This window comes from Cariama cristata, unplaced genomic scaffold, assembly GCF_000690535.1.
Source record: "Cariama cristata isolate BGI_N322 unplaced genomic scaffold, ASM69053v1 scaffold17117, whole genome shotgun sequence".
In the NCBI taxonomy this organism is placed as follows: domain Eukaryota; kingdom Metazoa; phylum Chordata; class Aves; order Cariamiformes; family Cariamidae; genus Cariama; species Cariama cristata.
The window spans coordinates 6956-20750 of record NW_009626231.1 but is presented as its reverse complement, the minus strand read 5'-3'; the positions used below and the strand labels follow the sequence as shown (position 1 = coordinate 20750).

The following is a 13795-nucleotide window of genomic DNA, read 5'->3' as shown; positions in this document are numbered from 1 at the left end:
TCGCCGCCGCCGGCAGCGTTCGCCTGGTGAAGGCGTGGGGGGAAGAGCTCTGCCGCTCCCGCCGGCCCCCGGCCGCCTGCGGGCGTGCCCCCTGCGAGCTCCTCTCGAACCCTGCCGGCAGCCCCACGTTGAGGAGTGTGTGAGTCCGAAGCTAAGCACCGTATTAATCAGGAATTTCAAAAGGAGGTCCGGCTTCTGTTGCACCTTCGGTGGAGTTATTTGAAGGGAAAGGCTGAAAAAAAATACTGCTTTGTTATAACGCTATTCCCATACAGCCCGTTGTTGCTAAAAGGTTAAATATGCTCTCGCATCCCGTGGCCTGTTATACTGCTTCTATCGTGTTCCATGATTTATTTATTTTTTTTTGGTACCGTGTGGAGGAAATATTATTTAATTTGATCATTTACACATTAATACCAGTTTTTTGAAATAGTCAGTGTGAAATAATGGGGTATGTTCTTTTTATTTCTTAAGGGAAAAAAATATGTTTATACTTAAAACCTTTCATATGAAGATCACATAAACCTGAGTGTTATTTCACAGCTATTTAAGGCCAGATTCCTTGGAAAGCACGTTCATTTTTCAAAGAGATAACACGTTAGTTTTTAGAAATTCTTTTGTCTTTATTTCAAAATTGGCAAACTTTTTGGTAATCAATGGTAACTATAATAATAGAAATTTCAAAGATTTGTGGAAGCAAAGGCATAATACTTAATAGCGTGATATTCTTTTGTCTTTCAGAAGTACAAATATAATGTCAGGTGGCTGAAAATTTGCCTATCAAAATGTCAAGTAAGTTTTCAGATTTTTCTTCCTTTAACTTACTGAATTAGAGATCTGTTTCATCAGAACCTGTTTGTGACACGATCCTATTATTCCTTGCATTAAAAGGAATGATATGAAGTGTAGTCATTTCTGACCAAACTCTTGGCCTTAAATCTCGCTGTGGCTGATTTCGGGCATATTGTTTTCATAAGAAATCCAAATATCACAGCTTCTCCTAAATCCTGTTTCACTGCATTTTTGCTTACCCTTTTTTCAATCGATGTTTATAAATGGATTTCATAGTCTTCAGTCTTACACCTAAATAAAAGGCTAGCAATATAGCAATGGTGTGGTCATAATTTTTTTTCTTTCTTTTCTTTCCTTTGTGTTCTTTGATTTATGCTCTTCAGGGGTAAAATGCAAAGTCTTTGAGAGTAGGATTTCTGTCTTGTTTTTGTAAATGCTTTAAAAATGTTTACCACAACAGATGCCTTATAAAGAATTCATTCAGATTTTCAAGGAAAAAAAAATTGCTTACATTTATATCTCAACAGAAAGGCCATCTTATGCCCCACCTCCTACCCCAGCTCCTGCAACCGTAAGTATAGCGATTTTTCTCATTAAGACAGAGCTGGTAATATAGCCTTTAATAACTTACCAGAGCAATAATTATGGCGTTGCATCACCTTCCTGTACTGGAAACACAAACTAGTTGTATTTCATTATTAATATGATAAGCATTGTTTAAATTAATCTCTTTTTTTTTTTTTTTAAAGCAGTTTGTGAAAGAGAAACTGAATAAACTTATTTCACCTTTAAGGCGAAATCCTGCAGATACTTAATTTTCTGTAAGCAGTAGGTTGGTCTAAAATTATTCACAGTGGGTTGCAACAGTATATTGGAATATTTAAGAACAAACTGATACATTTAATTCTAAAACTTCCCACTTGGCTTGTGCCCAGATCATGGGCAAACTGCATTTTTTTCATGCTTCTGTTGTACCTAGCTGGTTTTCAGTGGAAGGTAGGAGTATGCCAAATTCTGTTATATTGGGTCAGAATAATGAAACACTCATGATGCCAGTCTTACTCCAATTTCTTGAAATCGCTGGTGTTCTGGAGTTTATGGCATGAGAAATATTTTACTTTCTAGTAAAATGGTATGGAATGACACTGAGGAAAACATGAACAGTTGCTTTGAATCATGCCCAGTTGCATTCACGCGTGTATAAAAAGGTACTGAAATACCAGTATGCTGTGGTCAGGAAAGCATCCGAAAGAAGAATGAGCAAAGATGTTATAGTGAATTTTTTTTTTCCAAAGAAAGTTTGAAAACTGTTATCCAATAGAATGTCCCTGATCTCTGCATCTGGGATGAAAGCTGCAGGATGGGATTTAGATGAAATGCGATCCTTTGAATTTATTGTGCCATACTTTACATTTAAAGAGGCTTGAAAATTCTATAATGTATAAGTTATGTTCTTATAAATTCACATAAATAAAACTTTATTTGCATAGCTTGTTCAGAGTTTTCATTTTGCACGCAACTTAATAGATTTGTGCCAGTATTCGAAGGAACATGGTGGCATCCACTCTTACAACTGGATTCTTGCATCGAGAGCTGTGCATACACGTGTGATTCCTTTGGGACGTAGCATGGATACAGATGTTGTTAAATGTTTTTTATTGATGTGGTACGTTCTTTAGTCAAGTTAGAAGTCTTCAGAAGGGTACATGAAACAAATCTCAAAACTGCAACTAGTGACATGGATTACCTGTCTTTCAAGCATCTTCTGTATCACTTATACAGTCCTTCAGATTCTAGTCTGTGCTCTGTGAATGCAAGTCATAAAAGTAGGCAAATAACCTTGCTTGTTCTTCCACAGCCAGTTCCAGTTACTACAGTCAACAAAATACCAATAGTTCTCATAACTACAGTATTGTAGCTGAAGTAAAAATTCCCTGTGTCATGCAAGGTAGTTCCCTTGTAATATTTAAATCCTGTCTTGCAGAAATAAAAATTAAGCAGACGGAGATTACAGTTGTCATCTGATTTTATTGAAGAGATGTAGTTCAACATATTCAAAACCTGTTATGGTAGTACAGAAAACTTTAGTAAAATGGTGTCTTATTAAATAATGAATGTGTATGTCGTGATCTCAGGCATACAGATTGAGTAAATGTCAACTGCTGTGACTGAGTTTAAAACGTTTGGCAATAAAATATGTATTTGAAGGCTGACTGTTAAAGGAAATTTTTACTCTGCCTTTGTGCGCTTAGAAATTAACTACAATGTGTCTACACAAACTCAACAACTTCACAAGTTAATGTAGTTTAGCTTATCGGTTATTCAGTGTTTGCATTTTTCATACCTTAGAATCATAGAATCATTATGGTTGGAAGAGACCTCAAAGATCATCAAGTCCAACCGTACACCTGATGCCACCCTGTCCACTAAACCATGTCTTGAAGTGCCACATCTTGGTTCTTGGAGTCTTGAACCTATTTGTACAATTTTTGTAACTAATCTAGAATGGGTCCAGTCAGCAAGTAACTTTAAAAGACTGTTGGAATATGTGTTTATTAGGGCCAAAGTGGTACTAAAGAGTGGGACACTGCGCGGATGACACTTAAATGTCTAGAAACACTACAGGATATCATGAATCGTAATGGAATGATAGGACCACCACAGTCAGGGCTTGAGTAAAAATACAATTAAGTAGTTGATCCATTTTTTTCCAACAAAATTTGATTGGGAATTGGGGGATAACGGAAAAAGGCAGGAGAGAGATTTATGTGAGGAGGAGAATACAGAGAATCTTCTGATACTTGATTGTATGTAGATGATAGGTAAGAAGGGATTGTAAAGAAATTAGATTTTTCTCTATGTTACTGAGGTAAGAAGGAATGGATCAAGAATGAATGAAGGTATATTGATTAACTTCTTAAATTGTATTGGTTCATTGATCTGTTAAGACTAGTTTGTATTTTCTAACCTGTAAGTCTTATTGCAGTGGTTCCTCAACTCCCGGTCTGCAGCCTACCTCGTAACAGAAAGATATCTCTGTGAATTGTCTTCTCTCCCAGCTTTCTAATACCAGTTCCACAAAATATTTAAATTTTGCAGACCACCAGGAAAATCTTCAGATACTGGTAGTGATGCACAGATGGTGCTTTGAGAGTTCCCTCCTGCCCCATTTATTGACAGTAGCGTGTTTGATAGAAAGGGAGAATGATGGGAAGAAAAGCAGTCAGGGATTTTCATTGGTATAGTAAATGTTGATATTGGGGATTTGTGCCCAATTACTGTCTGCTGTGTTGCCTTGTAAACTTAACCCTTTGGGTATACGAGTCTTTCTGAATTACTTGGTGGCTTATGTTGGAAAATTTTATTAGCCATGAGCTGGATTTATAGGATACTTGCTTAAATGCGTTACACATTTAATAGAAATAAAATCACCAACTTCAAACGGAAGTTTGTAGTGACAAATTTGCTTTAAAAATCCTGTTACCTTAATAGGTTTATACTGGAGTTAAGTTTTGTGTGTTAAGAAGATACCAACTGCTACACCTCATTTGCTTGTTTAAATTCTGGTTGCTTTTGCATGCCATATTGCAGTTCACTTTCATTTCTGTGTTTTCCTCGTTTGAGCTCATTTCTCATTCGTGTTTTTGTCTCATTTGTTTCCATCAGCAAATGCCCAGCACACCAGGGTTTGTGGGATACAATCCATACAGCCATCTGGCCTACAACAACTACAGGCTGGGAGGGAACCCGGGCACCAACAGCCGGGTCACGGTAGGAGAATCAACTATTACATCATCCGGCAAACAACAGGAATTGACCAGAAATGGCTTTAGAGTTAGGTTCTTCTGAGTCTTGGCTGCTGCCACTTCTTTATAAAAACAAAAAGTTACCTCTGATTCTTATTCCCCACCCCTACCCCCCTTCCCTTTCACTCTGAAACCTTTTGCAGGAAAACGGACTTCTACTCGGCAGAGAAAAAAAAATGTGGTAATCGTGTATGATGCGGAACTCCAAAAAGACAGACTTTGTGGTCTTCAGTGACCACTGCATGCTTAGGGAGTTCTATAGCGTGGGTACAAATTCTTGGAGGGAGGGAACTGCTCATTTTATTGAGGTTTATTGGCACAAAAGTAAGGAAGAACATTTTGCAAACTGGAGATCGTTGATAGTAGTTGCATCATACTATTGAGCCATGCAAGAGATGCAAGCCTTTGTTTTTCTTTCCAGTCTTAGTCTGGTAACAACTGTAAAATCCCAAGTCCAGAAATGATTTTTTTCAACAAAAGTGTGATGATAATAAAACAGAATCCTTTCAGAACTTAGGTACTCTGTCAGTGTGTGGAAGATGGATGTTGCATTCATTTTTCATGCAGTAATCAAAGTGAGATGGAGTCAAGTGATAAGAGAGGTGACATCTTTCAAAGTACATATAAAGTCCTGAGCATTTGATGCAGTTAGGGAACAAAAATAGACTGTGGAAGTGTAACATTTTCATAACTAACACAACAGAAATACAGTAAATCCCTGATTTATTTTTTTTAAGTTTCTGTAATTCTTGTAACTAAGGTTTTTCATGTAAAACTTTTTACCTCAAAACACCTGATTAGTTTGGAACATGATTTAAAGATTCCTCAAGGAACAAATACATGGTGCTTTTAATGAAGTGAAGCCTTTTTATGCCTCTCTTATATAAACCTTCTTTCAGACTTCATATATGAAGTTCATCTGGTTCGTTAAAACGTTTACAGAAAAGACTTTCCCCATACAAGCTGGAACTTGACTGAATGTACTGTCTGAACATATACTTTTTTTTTCCTTATACAAGAATAAGTTAGGTTTTGTCTGAGAACTTTCATTGTTTCTGTATGTCATAAGCATATACAGCCTTCTCTGCCATGCATATATCAATATATGTATGGTGTCTTTAAATTCCTGTTAATTTAAAAGCATTAAACAATTTCCGTTAATGTTTTTCAAATCCATCTGTATGTGTATATATGTATACATTTTGGTAATGCATATACCTCATGTACATTATTTATACACAATTCTGTATGCATTGTTTCATACAGCTCCATAAATTCAGCAAAAAAAAAACCAAACACCCACAAGTGGAAAAATTGGAAAGCTGAATACTGAACATGAGCCTTCTTGGCCAAATACAAGTATTTGCTTATCTATGGCCGTAGTCCTGAAAAATCTTGAAACTGCTTTATATTTTTGTGGAAATGCTCCCCCTTAATATAATAGAACTCGTAGCATGTGAAAGTGCTTGAAGATTGAAGGTTTTCAGAACCTGCAGTTGACAGGGACTGCAATGTTACTGCACTGTTTTAGGAGAAAACCCTGTCAGGTGTTTTGCAGATTGAGGGGACGAGAGAGGATGCAGCAACTTCCCATCAGCAACCGTTAGTGCTTAGTGTCCTTTTTAGTGCAGGCAATGAGCCTGACAGCACACAAACCTAAAGGAAGATACAAGCACAGAGGATATTACGGGCTAATTTGGACAATTAAGTATGGATACGAATAATGCACACGTTCGCAGCTCACTTGCATAGGGTTGTTTTTACAGTGAGTAGTTTAATTGGCTCCAAATTACCACTGACAAATTTTGCAGACAAATAACATTGCTAAAATTATTTGAAAATGAGAATATGTCTCTAACTTAATGATCTTAAACTTTCTCCTTACCTTTTTTCACCTGCACAGTAGCCACATTAAATTTGTCAAAAGAGGTAAAATAATTTGCTCATCAGAAGTGAGGAAAACAGCCTGCTGGGATTGCTGTTTCCATCTAAATTTCTACGCTGTGTATTTCAGTTTTAAGAATATGGAGCCCTTTTGAAGATATATCTAGTTACTACTCTGTAAACTTACAGAAAAAAGGACAAAGTAAAACTGGAAAAATACTACTGTGAGGACCAGGTGTAGTTAGTACCTGTTCACAGTTTGGGTAATTTTTTTGGTGATGTTGCGTGCTTCTTTTGGGGAGGGTGAGTGTGGTTTGTTTGTGTTAACTGCACAAGAATGAGTGTTTTCCAAAACTAGTGTGTATAGAAACTGTCCAGCGATCACATTAACGGATGGATTTATTCGGTTCTTTTATAGGCTTCCTCTGGTATTACCATTCCAAAGCCCCCCAAACCCCCAGACAAGCCCCTGATGCCCTACATGAGGTACAGCCGGAAGGTGGGTATACAGTGTCAAACAAGTAATAATAAAAGTTAGTGTTCATATATGCTAACAATTAATTGCTATTATCTTAGTTTCAGCTTCTGAACTTTTACTTCTAACAGCCTGCACATTCTTTTAAGGGAATTGTAAAGTACAGATGCATTGCCCTTCAGAACAAAGGCAGCAGTAGTCTGTTCATACAGTTGCCAGTTTCTGGGGGGAAAAGTTTTCTCTAAAATGATAATTACTACCACTGTCTCTGCTGACAAGGATCCACCCTGCCACATTCAGAAGTTCCTGTGACTTACTGACAGAACTTTTTTATATAAAGGAAGTATTCCTTGCGGTATACTGGGCTTGGTACAGTGCTGTAGCTGGACTGAAGAGTAGCAAGGAGTGGACTTTGCATGTTCTCCTTCACCAACCTAGCCTGTGGCAACGTTTACTTCGCTATTCTATGAACTGTTTGACAGAAAGTAGGAGAGAGACTCTTGTGGAGTCTGAAATCTGATGGGGCATGGGGAGGGCATGTCAGCCTGTCTGAAGCGGGTGAGCCAGAAGGAATTTCTTCCACTTCTGGTAAAGTATCTTTACCAGCATGTCTGTCTTAGGCAAAAAAACATCAACCAAAAAAAAAGTCAAGTGGCGCAGCAAGAAATAACACTGGCAGCTCTCCTTTTTTTTTTTTTTTTTTCTTTTTTTTTCCCTATAAAGTTAGAAACTTTTTTGGTGGAGTCAGAACTTGTTGGAACTCAAATTGATCAGCAAGACTGAAAAATATTTTGAAATGGTACATTCTGATCTGAAAAGCTCAGTGCTCTTTATCATAATCTACTGCTGGATGTGTTTACTCAGTAGCATTTTTTTTTTCCCAGAGATGCAGCGATGTGCATTTAAGAAGAGAATTAAGAGGGTTAAAGGCAATATTCTCATGAAACCAAAGCCATTTCAGCAATTGCCTGTTTCAGTAGATGGCTTCCTACTGACTTCCTGCCCCAGAAAATAATCGAGATAGTTTAGCCAGGCTCATTCCTAACTTAATCCTGTTTTTCATGGTGATTCCAGAAAGAACACTGAGATGACAATATAAAATGTTTAATTTGGAAGTATTTAGATATCATTAGTAAAGCTCCAGCTGTTTCTGTTAAGGTCTGGGACCAAGTGAAGGCGTCCAATCCTGATTTGAAGTTATGGGAAATTGGCAAGATTATTGGAGGAATGTGGCGAGATCTCACTGATGAAGAGAAGCAAGAGTATTTGAATGAATATGAAGCTGAAAAGGTAAATGGAAGAAATCTGGGATGTTTATTACAGCTGATTCTTCTAGGAACTGGTCTGAGAAGAAAAATTCATCTTACCCATGCAGTGGTGTATGAGGCATTCACGAGACCCCTGTATGTAACTTAAATGGAAGTATGTCCTGACACGTCTTTTAGATTTTTTTTTTAAAATAACTGTACATCAACTGTGACTGGTCAGTTTTTAGACCTAATTCAAAATGAAGTATTTATAATTGAGTGTCGATTTTAACTGTTTAATGAACGGATTTGATTGTACAACATCCGTATTGAAAAGATTGTCTCAACACCAAAATCCTCTTTCAAAACTGGTGCTCTGCAACTACTGCTATTGTCATGAACATGTTCATAAAAGACTTCCAGTCACGTAGGGTTTGGTTTTCATGGTGTAATCTGTTGTAACTCCATGCTATGGCATAGTGTTTTGTTTCTTAATAGAAAAATGATACCACTTTTAGGGTTTTCTTGTGGCTTTGTTTTTGTTGAACTTAATGACAAAAGACGACAGCTACTTCATGTCTAGGTTGGTAAGTGTTGAGCACCTTTACAAGACTGTTATTGTGATCCTGAGGTACAAAGGGAGAATTGTCCAGCTGCTGTGTTGTGCTTAAACCTGGTAGGCATCTGAGGCTGTGTATAACCTGGTCAAATCTAAGCTGGTTTTATTCCAAGTCAATAGAAAAGTACTTCAAAGCTGGATGCTCTTAGTTGGGAAAAAAAAAAATCAAGTAATTCTACTTTTTAACTTGGTAATGATGTTTAGATTGTAAGCTCCTTGGGGCAGGGGCCATCTTGTTTATCTTTTTATAGTGCCTAGGTAGAAGGATTCCAGTCCTAATCATAAAGAAAACAAGATGTTTAGGTACTTTTAACACTATTGTAGATTACATCTCATTTTTCATTGGAAATACCACAAATCACAGTACAAAATCTAGACTTGGCAAATTTTAAAAGTGAGATTAAAGCAAGCAATTCAAAGGGAAAAATACTTCAAAGAAGGTGAAAATAGTGATGCAGTCCGGCTACCAGGAAGAGACAGTAGTCTGGCTGCAGCATTCTGTATCATCCCAGTGCAGGGATGGATCAAAGAACGGAAAAATTGTAAGTTATTTTGAAAACTGGTTCATGACATACTGGAATAAGGAAAGAGAAGAAATCAGAATCAAAGATCTAGTTAGAACTCCAGAGAATTATTGAGAATATTTTAAGTTCACTTTTTTTTTCCCTAATCTTACCAGAGTTCGCCTGATCATAAATGCCTTGTTCTGAGGTGTTTGATTTTTCAATCTCAAAAAACAAAGCTATCGTAAGACTTTGCAGGTATTAAAACTGAAATGTACCTAAAAGCCCAGCTAGTGTTTTTAAAACATGAATGACTATGGAAGAAGTTCTAATTTGTAAAAAGAAAGACTGGGAGAATATGGTCATTTGTGTACCAGCCAGATGATTCAAAATAGCTTTGTCTGTATAACCACAATTTGAGTTTACAGACTACAGTTATGTCAAGTCTGAAATCGTCCAATGGTGCAATCAAACAATATTGGTCACGTTTCAGATAGAGTACAATGAGTCCATGAAGGCCTACCATAACTCTCCTGCATACCTTGCCTACATCAACGCAAAAAGTCGTGCTGAAGCTGCGTTGGAAGAAGAAAGCCGACAGAGGCAGTCACGCATGGAGAAAGGTGAACCGTACATGAGCATACAGCCAGCAGAAGATCCAGATGGTAAGCAGAAAGGGATTTGTGTGCCCATCCAGTGAGACAGTCTCATTACAGGACCGACAGTACAGAGAAGTGGACACCAGACCTGGAAAACTACCAGTGTACAACTTTCACAATTCTTAACGTGACTTCCTTTCTGTTTTGGTACCTTTAATTCTGATTTTCATTTATCACATTTTATTTCATACAGCTAACAGCTGACTTTGTCTCGTTTCCAAAAACGAAGGTGGCAAGCCAGTGGCAAATGTTGTTCCAACTTTTAATTATGTGTGAAGTAATGCTTACAGTTCAAAACAAACAAGTCTGCTTATAGCTCTGTAATGGCTTTAGCATATGCATTATAAAAGGCTTAGATGCCTGATTTAATCCAGCTTGAATGGAATTTTGTGCTTTATTACCAGAAGCGCATGATTCTGACAGGTAGAGTTCTGGTACGATTAAGAGCACCTGAACTTTGAATGTGTTCAACAACTGTCACTTGAGATTGTGTAGAAAACAAGTTACCCTTGCTGCTGACAAGTTGATGAGAAAATTCTGAAAGTTTATTTGACTGCAAGGAAATGCACCCCACCCAGTGGGAAAACTCAGACTCATACACCTAATGTGTACTTTTAAATTCATGACCAAATACTTGTTGAAACCTGAGGGTGAAAAATGTACTCAGTCAGCTACACCCTTTTTTTTTTTCCTCCCCCCTTGTAAAAGCACACCCTTGAGATAAAGCTCATGACAAACAGCACTTTCCCCAGTGTGAGGTAACTGCAAAATTTATGTAAATATATTTAGTGTTTGAGTAGCTGGCGTTTTGGGGCTTTGGATTCTGTTCTGTGGTACCTGGGCCAAATGAACTCAGCCAGAACCAGCTGCGCCAGGCCCTGGATTGCATCTGTTTACATCCGAGACAAAACAGCACATTATTTTCTGTGACAGAAATGTTGCTTCTGTCTGATCCTGCATGTCACTGGGATCAAGAACTTCTAGCACAAAAGGCATCTTATTAAGAGGACAAAGGCACAACTTTAAGGAGACCAATTTGCTTAGTACTTCTTCGTCTCTTGCAAACCTATTGTCTTCCCACTGTTTTTCTCTTTTTGCTTCATTCAGTCAGATACCTCAACAAGAAACTGAACATAACACTTTGAAATAAAGGAGATAGAACCTTTCATTGAACTAGTTATCTTCTTTAGTAATGTTTTCTGGCATGATATGTTAGGATTCTCCTTAAGATTTCTGTGAATAGGTGGAGAGTAATCTCCATTAGGAAAGCTTCATGTAAAATAAATGCAACTTCTGGACTTTCCTACATGACATTATTCCGAAAGATAATTTGTATTTGTTGTTTAACTGATTTTAATACTCAACTAAATATGAATTATACTCACATAAGTTTCTTCCAAGTTTGTTTCCTCGCCAATACTTAATGCTATTTAATTACTGTGCTTTAAATTCTATTTAGTTTGACTTGGATTTTTTTTTTTAGCCTGTTTTGTAGATACGTTCTTGATACCAAAACTGCATACTGTGTTCTGATTTTTATTATATTGAATGGCTTTGCCTGCTTTCCTTGAAGAAATATAGAAAAAATAGGAAGACATCTGTTTCTATGGGCTGGAAGCTTTTGAGTGCTGCTAGATATAGGAAAACGTGTTATTTTGTTCTGCTTTGTAGCATCAAACTGAATTTTACTTTTTTTAAAATGAGTGCCTAGTACAATCCATAATGCTGTAGTTCATGTTAAATTCTGTGACTAGATTAAAATTGTCAAAGTTCAATATCTTGCCATAAATCGGAAGCTCTTTTAATTTGATCAGAGTAGGAAAAAAAAAAAACAACCTTGACCCGAAATATTCTTAGATCTTTGTAGTTAACCCTCTAGAGGCATGTCAAGCAAGACAGTTTAGTTCCTGTTGGGCTTCCTTTAATTTCTTTTCTCTACAAGAAGCTTGTAAGGAGATCGGCACTTGACCTATGTGCTTGTGTACTTTTTCTCCTGAAGTGTATTTTTCTGTAACTGTTCTTTAGAGAACTGCATTTACTAAAAAAAGTAAGTAATTGAATACTCCTAATACATTACTTTGAATTTTCAGTGATGAGTAAACACATATCGCTGCCTCATGCTTTCATTCCTCAGTGTTTCAAAAAAATAAAGTCTTTTTGATCTGCGCTACAAAGCGTATTTGTAGAGGAGTCACTCTCCTGTTGGTATTTTGCACTGGATATTGTTCTGGTAACATGATTAATTGGGAATATTGGGATTTTTTTTATTTGGTGTATTAATAGCCACTCTTACTCTGGAAACGTGGAAAGCAACACAGTAAATAACTAGGTCAGACCAATTTTCAGACGTGGGAAATGCATGTAAAATCATAACTGTTGCTGTAGCTATGCCAGGGTAAATGGTGTTCTATCCTCATTCTGTCTTTTTTTTTTTTTTTTTTTTTTTTTCTGATTACCTAATGTTCTACATTTGTTAGTACGAACTTGGTGACATGACAGCAACTGGTGTTAGGGTTTTTATTTTGTTTTTAATTAGTGGTAACATGGGTACAGTGTCAGTAGACTTGGTACTCACTTTGTGGAGTTAAAGCAGTTACACTGAAAACTCTTGTTTCAGATTACGACGATGGTTTTTCTATGAAGCACACAGCCACAGCTCGTTTCCAAAGAAACCATCGTCTCATCAGTGAGATACTGAGTGAAAGTGTGGTGCCCGATGTCCGCTCTGTTGTCACTACAGCTAGAATGCAAGTTCTTAAACGCCAAGTTCAGTCCTTAATGGTTCATCAGGTAAAGATAAATGATATGAAGGCAGCTAAAACATAATGGTGTTGGGCTGTACTCCAAGTCTCAGATCATTTGATCATCTACATGACTATTCTTGTTGGGTGTCAATGTTCTGTACGCCCGAATAGCTAGTCTCTGGGTTTTCTTGGGAGTTGCAAGATGTGAGACTTCACCTTCTGTGCTGTTTTGTCATCGAGAATCACGTTAAACTGTATTTTGTTCTTTAGGATATCCTAAGTATTAATTCCGTAGCTCTCCATTATTAGACATAGCCCTTCTGTATGTAGTCTGTCTTCTCTTCAATAGGTACTGGTAGAGTTGTGACTCTTGGGTAGCTTATGACTCATAATCTTGTTTCTGACGAGTCTTTATTACAGTAAATCGTCCCTATTGTAACATTTTTGATTGAAAGTTAAATGCATACAAGGAAATCTAGTGAGGTCATACTTGCACGTTTCACCTAGCTTTGACTGGGCATGTGCCTGTATTTTCCAAACGTGCGTGTTAACAAAAGAACCCTGTCAGTATAGTCAGTGTACAGGTAGGTGAAGAAAACCAAGACCCCAGAATTAGATAGAGATTTGTTGCTTTTTTTAATTAACAAAAGAAGATACGGAGAGTGGAGGGGGCTGGTGTCCCTTCTTCCCTTTGAATTGTGGTCTTTCTGCATTAGAGAATGTAATTGATGTGTGTGTTGTATAATGTGAAAGAAAATGTGTAGATTTCATGGTGGAAGATTCACCTCAAGTACACACTGTTTTTCATTTATAATATGCCTAGCCAATCCTGAATTACTGCATAGTCCCATTTACTGTTCATGCTTTTCAATATGAACTTCTTAGCTATTGGGTATTAGATCAAGGAAGGCATAAGGATGTTTATATGGCTATATTTTAAAACACTGCTCTAAAGATTTTGGTAAATAGCTGTAAACGTTGTCCAGTTCTTCAGGTGACTGCATATAAGGTTCTTAACCATTTACTTCATTTCCAGCGTAAACTAGAAGCTGAGCTTCTGCAAATT

At 37.2% G+C, this 13795-nt stretch overlaps 1 protein-coding gene across 1 annotated transcript in view; it reads left to right on the top strand.

Annotated features, from left to right (window-relative positions):
- The first annotated feature begins 740 nt into the window (after positions 1–740).
- SMARCE1 (SWI/SNF related, matrix associated, actin dependent regulator of chromatin, subfamily e, member 1) overlaps positions 741–13795 on the top strand; it is a 14971-nt gene continuing 1916 nt past the window's right edge. Inside the window, exons 1-8 of the mRNA XM_009703947.1 lie at positions 741–792; positions 1320–1363; positions 4459–4563; positions 6901–6981; positions 8116–8247; positions 9820–9991; positions 12603–12775; positions 13766–13795. The exon at positions 13766–13795 is cut by the window's right edge and continues 99 nt beyond it. Coding sequence (XP_009702249.1) covers positions 786–792; positions 1320–1363; positions 4459–4563; positions 6901–6981; positions 8116–8247; positions 9820–9991; positions 12603–12775; positions 13766–13795 — 744 coding nt within the window. The 5' untranslated portion in view covers positions 741–785. The remainder of the gene's footprint in view (positions 793–1319; positions 1364–4458; positions 4564–6900; positions 6982–8115; positions 8248–9819; positions 9992–12602; positions 12776–13765) is intronic.